Below are 11,629 nucleotides of genomic sequence, written 5' to 3'. Positions count from 1 at the left end.
ATCCATGGCATAAAGGTTTCTCCCCCTTCCAGGACTTCCCTCACTGAATGACTGGGGATACCCAGGGCTCCAAGGGCTGTTTCTGATGGGTCACAGCATTCCACCACTCCAAGGGAGGAGCATGAGGCTCTGGGCATGGTGCATCTCATGCCCCCACGCCGAGGCAGAGGCCCTGGCAGTGCCCAGGCTTGGCACAGCTCGGGAGGCTTCAGCCTGGTGCCAGCCTCAGCTCTGATGATGTGCCATCATTTACCAGCAAAGAGCTCAGCTGTTACCCAGGCGGCATCAGCAGAGCAGTCACCCAGAAAAGCTTCTGTCAGAAGGAAATACGAGGGTAGAGAACGGCAGAGATCTCGCAGGCAAGGTCTCCCCTGCAGGCAGGCTGTGCCCTGTGACCCGGCACGGTGCAGGCAGGCAGAAATCCCCAGAGCCCTCGCTGGGCAGGGGGCACAGGGCAGGGGAAGCGCTGTGCCCGGGGCCGGCAGCGTGGCACGGAACCCGCAGCGTCCTCCATGTCCCGATCCGAGCAGTGTCCCCGCTGTCACCTGTCCCCACCGCGGGGACGCAGCGCCCCCTGGTGCGGTGACAGCGCAGGACAGGGGACACCGAGAGCGGGGACAGGAGCGACAATGCCCGACAGACCCTTTGCCAGGGCCCTGCTATGGCCAAGGGAAGGAGGCAGGGGAAGGGAGAGCAGCTCAGCACCCTCCTTCTTCCCCTTCAAACAGCCACAGGCACCTTCGTTAAGGAAGAGGATTTATCAAAATTAGAAAAAGACATCACAAATATTTTAAAAAAGCTGCAGCTGGGAAAACATCTACCAGTTCAAATCCCCCCACCCACCCTCCCCTCATTGCCCCAGCACAGGGAAGGGACATGGGATGTCTGGGAGGGGGAGAGGCAGGCTGTGCTCCCAGAGCTGCCCTTGCCACCAGGCTTTTGGGGACAAGGGGACAGTCACGTATCTCATCACTGCTGGGGAGCCTGGTCACAGCAGAGCAGCTCCCATGGGAGGCTCCTCAGCAGCCACCTTCAGTGACTGATTTTCTTTGGCCACTTGCCTTTGGAACGAGCCCCCCACGCCCCAGAGAGGAGGCAGCAGAGGGGGAGCCCTGCCAGAATCCCCCCATTCTCCCCAGCACACAGCTGCCTGTTTATAAAGCTCCCAAGAACAGGACACACCGAGCTGAGCCCGAGGTCACAGCCCTGCCAGGCTGGCAAGGAGATGAGCCAGCTCCTTGCCCACCTGTGCCAAGCTCCCACCCTCGAGGGCAGGCAGGTGTTGCCTCCCTGGGGGCAGCAGCTTCATCAGGAGTCGTTGGGGAGCCCGAAGAGCTTGACAGTGCCAGCCTCCCTGCTGCTGTCATATTTGCCATCTTTGTCGTCACAGGCGAAGGCCAGCAGAGGCCTCTTGGGGTGCCAGGCCACTGTGAAGGTGGGGGACTCACACTGCACCTCCCAGAGCTTCTCTCCTGCATGGAAAAGGAGCCACATCAGCCTGGAGAGCCTCCAGCCCCCTCTGCTGCTCAGCTCCCCGAGCCAAGCACCTGCTGCTTCCCTCAGCCAAGGGGAGAGGCAGCACAAACGCTGCTCCAGCGCCTTTTAGACACCCAGTGACAAGGTACAGACATGACAGGCAGGCCTGCCACAGACTTCTGAGGCACAGGCTCCCCCTCATGGCATTCTCTGCACAGGAAAGCTCTTCCTTAGCAGACAGATTCTCTGTGTCCTCCCAGCTCCACCAGCACTTCTCCATCCAATTCCCTCCTTGCTGTTCCCCAAAATAAAGCCATTACCTGTCTCCACTTCAGCAATGTCAATGAAGTGATCTTCTGATGCTGAGGCCAGCATCTTCCCATCATGGCTGAAGCTCAATGTCCGCACGGGCCAGTCGAGCCTGCAGCAACCCAGGGGAGCAGACAGTGAGGCTCTGCCACCACAGTCCCCAGAGAGGGGGAAAACAATTCTGGGACAGCTTTACCTACCTGGAGAAGCACCTCACACACACCAGCTCATCCACGTCCCAGAGGCTGACCAGTGCATCAGCACTGCCCGTGGCAAAGTACTTCCCCATGGGATCAAACTTGATGCAGATGCAGTTGGAAGGATGGGCGTTGATGGACTGGATGGGTTTCAGCTCTGGGTAGCTGTGGAGGAGAAGGGAGAGGGCAGGGAGCAGTGAGAGAAGCGCAGGGATTCCCTAGAGCAGGGCAGGCATGAGGCACACCAGGACTGGAGCAAACCCTGCCGAGGCAGGGCTCACTGAGTGTCCAGTGAAGGAGGCAAAGCACCAGGGACCATTTTGGGGAGCTGAGCCCACAGCTGTGGCAACCTCAGCTCCAGGCAAGCTCATTCCCACCAGAGAGCAGGGGATTGCTGGGATGTGGGGCTCAGCTTTCCCAAAAGCAGCAAAGGCATTTGCAAATGACTGCAGCCAGCCGAGCCCACCAGCAGCTAGGGGCACCTGCCTGAGGATGTTGATGCAGCCATTGCCATTGGTGAGGAAGAACATGTTGTTATCGTTGTTCCACGAGATCTCGTTCACCTCAAACTTGAACTGCTCCTCAGCTTTGGAGCGATGTGTCTTGGCATCAATGAAGGTGACCACATCATCCTTGTTCCCCACGGCAATGGTCTGCCCGTCAGGGCTCCAGCAGATGTTGATGTTCTCACCTGAAAGGACAGAAAGGCAGCAGGTCCCACTTCCACTCCAGACCATTCCCACATGGGAAAGACTGCCAGTTCTTCAGTCTAACACACAAACCCTGCATAGCAGCTATCCAGCAGAACCAAACTTGTGACAAGTACAGCTTGAAGACAATATGCCACAGCCCATTTCAGCCAAGATGGGGCCACAGCAATCACCAAACAAGGTCACGCCAAAGATCCTCTGAATCCAGTCATCTCTGAGATCCAGAAAAAGCAGAAGCCAAAAATACCTTTGAATAAAGGTAAGAACATGGCAGGTTGCTATTATACAACTTTACTGTGTCCAAACAACTCAAAACTGGACAGCCCACAGATGGTATTTGGGTTAAACATCACATAAATTCAAACTGTTTTCTGAGTTCACACAAACTTTTATTTCCACCACGGCTCTCTATAAACATGCTTTTCCCCAGTGTCCAGCCTCACAGCCCACTGACTCCAGAGACAAGTACAAAGGACATTTTAACAGCCAGCAGCATATTTCAGCAGTTCTAGCAGTCCTGACCCCACAGTAAATCAGGTCTCACATGATGAGTGCAACACAAATATAATGCAGTTAGCAAAGATGTCCCAACCAGAAATAACCACAGGAAAGGTGCAAAGCTTTGTGCCACTGCAGATGGGTCCCACACAGCTGAGGTTCTGCCGGGACCCAGCTGGGAAGATGTCCTGGGAAGGCAGAACTCACCTTTGGTGTTGACAGTGGCGATGCACTTGGTGGTGCGGACGTCCCAGATGCGGATGGTTTTGTCCCCTGACGCTGTGACAAACAGGTCCGGGTTGCTGGGGTGCCAGCAGAGCTGATCCACGCTGTCCCCGTGGCCGCGGTAGTTGTTCTCCTTCACCTGGAGGGAGAGGGCAGGCGACCTGAGGCTGTGCCCAGCTCTGCTCCAGCTCCTGCCTGCATCCCAGCACGCTGCATCCCCGCTGGGACAGATCAGGAGGAGCCCCAGCCACGCTCCCGCCTACGGCCGGCCAGGATGGAGAACCCGGCCGGGCACCACCCGCTCCGTTCCCGGCCCGCAGCCCCGGCCTGCGCTGCCCCGGCGCTGCTCCTGTTCCGGTGCACACCGGGCACCCACTCCCAGGCCCGGCACCGACCACCGGGACACTCTCCCGCTCCCGGACGCCAGCCCAAGCAGCCGCGCCCGGGCTGCCCGAGGGCTCCCGGTACCGACCCGCACCGCCCTGCCCGCCCGGTGCCGGCGGATCTCTCACCAGCCGGTCCTTCTCGAGCAGGAAGACGCTGGCGGTCTTGTCGAAGGAGCCGGAGGCGAGGCGGCGGCCGCAGCAGCTCCAGGCCACCGAGTGCACCTTGGCGCCGTGCGCCGGGAACTCGCGGCTGCGCGTGTTGGCGCGGAACAGCTCCTGCATGGCCTGCACGTAGGGCGACACCGCCATGGCGGGGCCGCCGCCACCGGCACCGCCGCCGCCGCGCGCGCCCCGCCCCGGCACCGCGCCTGACGCCACTTCCGCCGCCCCCCCGCGCCCGGCGCGGCCCCTCCGGCGGAGCGGAGCCGGCGCCCGCCGCCGCGATGGACAACAGCGTGGTGCTCGTCAGCGATTCCGACTCGGAGGGCGCCCGCTCGCCGCCGCTCCAGCCCTGCCGCTCCCGGCACTCGCTGCCCGGCCCCGCCGTGAGTCCGCGGCTCCCTCCGGGCACGGCGCCCCCGCCCCACACAAGATGGCGGCGCTGCCATGGCGGGCAGGGACGGGGGGCGCGCACGGACGAGCGGCCTCGGGGGCAGTGGAGGGGGTGGCCGTGTGTTCCCCGGTCCCGTCCCGTCCCAGCCGCCTCCTCAGGGAGCTCCCACCCTCTTCCCAGCGGGGCTCGCGTCGCCGCGGTGCCTCCCGCCAGCAGAGCCCCGTTCCACAAACGCGCTCCCCGCAGGGGTCCCGGCCTCTTTGGCCATATACCCTCAGAAAGAGCCCGGTGCCTGCCATAGCGTGTCGCGGTGCCCTCGCTGCACCCCGAGAAGGGTCCGGCCCTGCAGGGCTCGGCCCTCGGCGGGGTCGGGATGCGGTGGGGCGGCTGCCGCCCCTGCTCCCCGTGCCGCTCCTCGGCCCTGTCCCGCTCCGCCGGCGGCTGCGGGGCCGGTGGGGCCGTGCGGCGGCGGTTCCGGCACGGGGCTCGGGCCCGGACGGGGAAACGGTCCCCGGTCCCGCACCGCTGTCCCGGGTCCTGAGGCGGTTGGAGCCCTGCACCTCCCTCGCTCTGCAGCTCCTCTTGCGTCCCGCAGCCCGCTGGGCTTTGCCCTCTCCTGGGGAAGGCAGCAGGTTTGAACCCGAGAAGGAAAGTGGATTTAAATTCTCTGCTAAACGTGTTCGCTGCTTTGACGTGCTGAGGGAGATTTTTTTTCCCCAAGAGCAAACAGGCTCTGACTCCTCCTGAGCTGCCAAAAGCTTGGGAAGTGCAGTGTGTGGTCTGCTGCTGGTGCAGGCACAGCAGCCTCCTTTGCTGCCCCTCGGAGCCTGCATTGCCCAGCGAGGCCCAGATGGGAGTCCCCAAAGTGTCAGGGTTGCTGTAGCTCCGATTGGTGCCACAGATCAAAAGGCAGCTTTGTTTCCTGCCACTCCTGTCCTCCAGAGCAGGTGATGTGACACAGAAGAGTTGGTAGGGTTTGGATCCTGTGCTGTTCCTGCCAGCACCTGGGTACAGGAGAGCTCCCTGTGCTTCCGTGTCCCTCCCTGGACATGGCAGCAGGACTGGCATTTCCCTGTCGTGGGAAGGAGCTGAGCAGGCAGCCAGGTCTGCTCTGAGCCAAGGCACGAGGACATGAGCCCTGAGGGGAGTGGGGAAGAGCCTGGGTTGGCTCAGGCTCAGCTGTGGTGCCAGGGGAGGCTGATCCCAGAGCTCAGGGCCACAGTCCCCCTTGGACAAGCAGAAGGGTCTTTGCCCCTTTTCTAGGCTAGTGCCCTTTTCCCTCTTAGGCTGGGACTACAGTGCCACCATAGCAAGGGCTCCTGGCAGGACAGGACATTGACACTGCTGCTCTGTCCCCACAGGAGATCATTGACCTGACCTGTGAGGATGCAAACTCAGACCCAACGGCGTCGAGCAGCCTCGCCATCATCGACCTGACTGAGGACATGTGCAGCCTTCTCCATTCCACCCTTGGTGCTGCTCAGAACTCCAGAAATGCTGCCCCAGCAGCACACACATCCCATGCCCAACTCTGCCCCACTGCAGAAAAAGAAACACAGGCAGTGCCAGAGCCAAGCCCTGCACCAGCATCACACAGCACTTCTGAGAAGCTCAGCTCCACCATGGTCACAGCAGAAACCATGGAGAACTGCAGCTGCCTTTCTCCTGTCTCTAGGCACCACAGCTGGAGCCTGGAGCAGGATTACAGCACTACTGCCTTTAACAGCAGCTTGGACTCAGAGTCAGACTCAGACTGCCAGTCCCCATCTCCCCCCAGCCTGGACAGCAACAGCAGCATGGGAGCTGATGGCCCAGAGGAGGATCCTCCCCAGCCCTGCCTGGAAAGGAACCTCCCCCCAAGGCTGAGTCCTGCCCCAACCATTCCTGTAGCACCAGGAAAGCCCCAAAGGTCTTTGCCAGAAGCAAGTGACTTCCCAGCACACCAGCCAATCCAGCAAGCTGCCCCAGCCAGGACTGATGCTGACAGCAAGGCCTTGCTGGATAAACTGCACAACTTCCGCAGGAGTGGAGTCCAGCACCTCTTCCTCCAAGGCATCACACCCAACAGGGACACACAGAAGGTAAACAGGGTTTGGAGCAGCCCCTGCTCCCCTTTGCCAGGCAGTTGGGGGCTCTGGTTATTGCAGTTCCCTTCACAGTGGGCCCCACATCACAGCTGGGTTCCTCTGTGTCTGGGGAGCTTTCACCCATTGTCTTGCCTTGCACACAGCAGAAACCTGGGCTCATCCCCAGGGGGAAGCTGAGCATGGTGCACACCACCATGGAGGAGAACATCCTGGAGGGCACCTTGTGTTTCCTGAACGAGTTTGTCTCCTGCCAGCACCGTCCCCCCAAAGATATAATCTGCCACCTGATCAAACAGATGCTGTTGGACACCCACGAAGGGGAGGTCCTCAATGACATCTACACAGTGCTGATGAAGATCCAAATGTATGTGTTCCCCTTGTCCCAGGGCTGGCTGGGTGTTCCCAGGGGTCTGCCCAGCCTAAGGGTTATTCTCTGTGGGGCTGACCCACGGAACAGAGAGTGATTTCCCCTTACAACCCAGGATAATCCTCCTGCCAACACAGGCACACCCTGGGCTCTCTGAGGGTGGGTCAGGGACAGCTTGTGACACAAGGGAGCCCCTGGGGACAGAAGAGTGTGTTTGCCTTGCCCTGAAGCTCAGGTCTCATTTTTCACTGCTGTGACATGGCAGAAGTGCCTTCCCTGGGCTGCAGCAGTGCCAGCAGTGGCTGGAGCAGCTCCCTCAGTTTGCTCAGGCTTCCCACAGAGAGGTACAATGTTTTGTGAGGCCACAGACGTAGGAGTCCTGGGCATCTCCCTGGAGTATAACCCCTGTCTGGTACTTGCAAAAAATTAAATGTGTTATGGGCAGGAGAAGGGGTGAGGGCAAAGATGGAGAGGGGAAGGCACCTGAGCAGGTGGGACTGGGAGTGGCAGGGGAAGGGCTGAGAGGCTGCTGTGCCTCCAAGCAGAGGGTCAGGCAGTTCAGCACAAATGGACATGGCTGTCCTTGCAGGCTCCACCCAGCCAACATCACCACGGTGGGATGGGACTGGACACTGGTGAAATTCATCATGGAGCAACAGGTACTTGTCACCTTGTGTGTCACAGGGGGCAGGGATCATCCAGCACACGCTGCCTCAGGGAGGGTGAGTGTTCCTAAATGCTTCCTGTGGCTGTGCTCTGCTGCAGAGCTGGCCAGTCCAACAGTGAGTGCCAGCTGGGAATCCCACACTCATCCACAGTGCTCCCTTACTCTGCACAGTTTTAGGCAGGCTGTCCCACTGAAGAAGGTGCAGATAAACTCTGGGTGACAGCACTAATGCAATGCCCAGCAATGCCCCTCAGGCAGCTCCTCCTACAGCTACTCCTCAGTATGTCCATCAATACATTCCCAAGCCAGCCAGCTTCCCTGGTGTTCCTGGGCCTGTGGTCCCACCAGACTCATGTGCTCTCCCTCTGCCCCCAGGAGAAGCCCCCTGGCTGGCTCCTCTTCCTGCAGTACGTGGTACAGACCCTGGAGGATGACTTCCAGCACAATCTGAAGTCATACCAGCTGCAGAAGTCAATTGCCAAGAAAGTGGTTTCATGTGACTTGTGCTTCAACAATGTCAAGTAAGGGACACTTCCTCCTTGTTGTCTAACCAGAAGCTCAGAGGCAGGGCCTTAGGGAACATTTGTCAAGACTCCAGCCAGACTTTGACTTTCCAAGAAGCAGACTTGGGAGACAAAGGAAGCATAGGGCCAGCTATAGGGACTAGGAAAAGATTTACAAAAGCAAACCACCACAGATGATGCAAGGCCTTTCCAGTCACAACAGATTGGGCTTTTTTCAGGGGGTCAGATTTGCACTGCTCAGGACAGGACTGAGAAGGAGGCAGTCTGTAGGCAAGTGTAGAAATCAAGAGAGCTCCTTTGTTGAGCTGTTCAACAGAGCTACTTCCTAACCTGTCCAAGTGGGTGGAACATACTCTTCATAGTCAGGGCCTTTCCTCCAGTTCTAAGTGGATCTAGAGGTCAGAACACAGCAAAACGAGGCACATCCCCAATAAAATTCTTGTTTCTGTTCCAGGGAAGTGGTCAATTGGTTGGTGGCAGCAGTTACAGGAATTGGGTTCTCCCAGCCCCGGGAACAGCTGCAAGAAGCCAGGGCTGAACACAGATCATCTTCACCAAGGCTGGCCAGCACTCAGACAGAACAGGCCCAGACAGCTTTCTTTGCCCAAAAGTAAGCTCCAGAATTCCAAACTCCCTGCTGGCATTGTCATGGGCCCAAGTCAGGCAGAAGCCAGAGTCACTCTCACTGTCAGTTCAGGGAAGCCAGGCTGTACCTGTGACCAGCTTTGCTGGTTCTTCTTTGGGTTAAAGACTTGGTGAGCAAAAGACTCTCACCTGGTAGAAAGCTGGCTCAGTGTCATCCTCTTGCACGCAGTGTAAGGCTGGAGCTTGTGGCCCACAGCTCAGGCTGCCCCCTGCTGCTCCCACACTCAGGAGAGCCACCAAGACTTCCCAAGGGTCAATCTGGGGATGAGCTTTGCTTGCAAAAGCATCAGATTCAGAAGCCACCAGGAGACACCAAACCTGGCCCACTGCATTCCCGTACCCCTTACCACACGAGGCTGAAGCAGGGGCCATCCCCAGGCTTTGCTTGGCAAGCTGAGGGGCAGAGCCCCCTGTGCTGACTGTCCCCTCTCACCCAGGACAATGCTCCTGCTCCAGAGGATGTTGGCCATGGCAGTGGAGGTGGACAGATCTCCCACCTGCAGCTCCCGCAAGATTGCAGACGACATCTTCCCCTTCATACTGAATATCCCCCTGAGGAGCCAAAGGTGAGACAAGCATGTGCAGGGCAGCATTTGCCTGTGTGATCAATTATCTTATTCCCAAGTCTGGATGCACAAAGTTCTAGAGGGTATAGAAAGGCCAGCCAGCAGGAGCGTGGCTGTGTCTCCCATGGAGATGCAGCATCACCAGCTGAGCAATGATGTGTTGATGGAAACACCCAGGTGGTGTGCTGCTGAGAACAGTCAATTCTCCCACTTGGTAAAGTTGTGACCTTAAAACTGTAAGGAGGGTCTGAAAAGCAGTACTGTGCAGCACAGCCAAGCACTCCCAAAGACATCACTGATTCCCATGGGCCACCAAGTAGTCAGAAATATGATGCAGTTCCTACAGCTTTGCCTTGACCTTCGTTGTTTGCTTCTTTAAGAAATTCAAATGTGAAGCCAAAGCACAAGGGAGTGAAGAGACCACTAAGCCCCCAAGCGTTCCAAATCCATCTTTCAATGCCCAGCAAGCAGCCCTTGACATCCTTTCAGCAGAACTCTGTGCACACACCAGGTACAAACCAAGCCAAACTGACTCTAACCAAGGTGTCACTTTGCCCAGGACAGATATCGATCCTTCCAGCCCTGACCCCACGTCACCCTTGCTTGGCTGGGCTCCCTGCAGATCAGCAGCCATGAGCCACAGCCACACAGGCTGCTGGACAGGGTGCAGTGAAGCAGCTCAGTTTGCTTTAGAGACTGTGCTCACTTCCAGCTGCTGCAGGTCACACCTGAGGATGAAAACATGGCCAACAAAGGTCTCTCACCACATCTGGTGGTCTTCCTTCCAGGCCATGGCTGGGTAGCCCCTGCAGTCACCCCACATCTGCACTAGGACAGCAGGAGCATGCTGGAACAGTTGTCTCTGGTCAGGCTGTGCTGTCTCAACCAAAGTAAATTCCTTTTGTGTTCCAGGGAAGCTTTACTGAACACCATGGAGAGCCAGCTCCTGCGCTGCAGACTGCTGGAGCTGCTGTTCCAGCACAGCTGTGACGTGCCCACAACCGCATCCATGTCTCTGGACAAGGTTCTGTATTTCCTGAGCCACTCCTCTGTGCTGCCACAATTCCAGGTATCCAGTCCAACCTCTCCTTTGACTTCTTTTCCCTCTGAGAAAACTTCTAATAACCAAATACTGTCTTCTGTCCTAGGATGAAACAGCAACATGGCAAAGGTGGGATGAGATGCTGCAGTACTTGAGTTTGCTGCTGCTGAGTTACCACAGTGTAAAACTGGGTAAGCAATGCTTGTTCTGGCCCTAACAGTCTCATCAAGAGGCTGCAGCAGAACAGCCAAATTCCTCTTCCTCCTCTCATCACTACTGGTCAGTGAATCTTAGAAAGACAGTGTGCCTCTCAGGGAGAGTGAGACTGCGTATATGTCATGAATGAATGCAGAGGAATCCACCATCATATATGTAAAGTCTCACTCCCCCTGAACTCCTAGAATAATCACTGTTGTTGGGCTCTTTGGAGACTCCTCTGCCCATTTTGCCATTCACTCAGAGACAAGGATTATACAAGCCTTGTCCCTTCCCCATTCCCTGGGCTCTCTCTGCGTGCCAGATGAGCTCCAGGAGGGGCCAGTTCCTTCTTCCCAGAGTCTTGTGCAGAACCACCAAGTATAACAAGAGGATCAGTCCCATTTCCAGCACTGCCTGTGGCACACTGGGTCCATCCCAGCAGCTCAGGCAGCCCTTTGGGTGCTGCCTCTCCCCAGCAGCATTTCCTCTTTCCCCAGAGCACCTGCGGACCTCTGTCAGCGACCGGATGAAACTGATAGCTCAGAGAGCCAAGGCCAGGCTCCAGGACAGTGATGACATCAGCCAGCTGGACATCCAGCTGAAGATGAATGACTTCATCAGCAGAATGCAGAAGACCCTGGGGGAGCCTTTTCCCCCACAAATTCAGGAGAAATTGTTCATGCTGCAGGAGTTGTTCCTCATTGTCACTGCTGCCTGATGGAGACAACCACTGCAGCAAGGGGGACAAAACTTCATGTTCTCAATATAAACCCCCCCATCTCATACTGCAATCTCAGCATCATGAGGTTGGTTTATAGAGTTCTTTTGAAAGACTTTTGGTTTATATTGTCTCCAAATTTCCATTCAAGTTTGCCTTGTTGTGCAGTTTTGCAAAGCACTTTGTACACTTTAAAAAAGTGAGTTTTTTTCATGTTTGCTAAGACACTTTTGTCTTGATGTCAGCACTGCCCAAAGGAAGTATTTGCCCCAATAAATCCAGGAGAAACTGTTCAAGCTGCAGTTGTTCTTCACAGTCACTGCTGCCTGATGGAGACAACCACTGCAGCAAGGGGGCAAAACTTCATGTTCTCAATATAAACTCTCCCATCTCATACTGCAATCTCAGTATCAGGGGAGTTGGTTTATACAGTTCTTTTGAAAGACGTTTGGTTTACATTA

At 57.1% G+C, this 11,629-nt stretch overlaps 2 protein-coding genes across 3 annotated transcripts; one reads left to right on the top strand and one right to left on the bottom strand.

Moving 5' to 3' along the window:
• Positions 1 to 1,227: 1,227 nt before the first annotated feature.
• Positions 1,228 to 4,136, bottom strand: THOC3 (THO complex subunit 3). The gene is made up of 6 exons (XM_054287705.1): positions 3,928 to 4,136; positions 3,398 to 3,554; positions 2,469 to 2,673; positions 1,986 to 2,147; positions 1,797 to 1,897; positions 1,228 to 1,472 (listed from the first exon to the last, which is right to left on the bottom strand). The coding sequence occupies exons 1-6, from the start codon at positions 4,108 to 4,110 to the stop codon at positions 1,309 to 1,311; spliced, it is 972 nt and encodes a 323-aa protein (XP_054143680.1). The 5' UTR covers positions 4,111 to 4,136; the 3' UTR covers positions 1,228 to 1,308.
• Positions 4,137 to 4,205: 69 nt separating this feature from the next.
• Positions 4,206 to 11,372, top strand: SIMC1 (SUMO interacting motifs containing 1). 2 transcript variants are annotated; one of them, XM_054287701.1, is made up of 10 exons: positions 4,206 to 4,346; positions 5,716 to 6,435; positions 6,588 to 6,805; positions 7,398 to 7,467; positions 7,851 to 7,996; positions 8,454 to 8,609; positions 9,082 to 9,210; positions 10,123 to 10,279; positions 10,359 to 10,443; positions 10,948 to 11,372. In XM_054287701.1, the coding sequence occupies exons 1-10, from the start codon at positions 4,245 to 4,247 to the stop codon at positions 11,166 to 11,168; spliced, it is 2,004 nt and encodes a 667-aa protein (XP_054143676.1). In that variant the 5' UTR covers positions 4,206 to 4,244; the 3' UTR covers positions 11,169 to 11,372. The 2 variants fall into 2 exon arrangements, with proteins under 2 accessions (XP_054143676.1, XP_054143675.1); XM_054287700.1 differs by having other exon boundaries at positions 6,585 to 6,805.
• The last annotated feature ends 257 nt before the right edge of the window (positions 11,373 to 11,629 follow it).

Source organism: Melozone crissalis, unplaced genomic scaffold, assembly GCF_028551555.1.
Source record: "Melozone crissalis strain CALT ecotype California unplaced genomic scaffold, PUWL_Pcris_2 ptg000061l_1, whole genome shotgun sequence".
NCBI classification, from domain to species: Eukaryota; Metazoa; Chordata; class Aves; order Passeriformes; family Passerellidae; genus Melozone; species Melozone crissalis.
The sequence above is the reverse complement of the archived record's forward strand: the minus strand, read 5'-3'. Positions and strand labels throughout refer to the sequence as shown.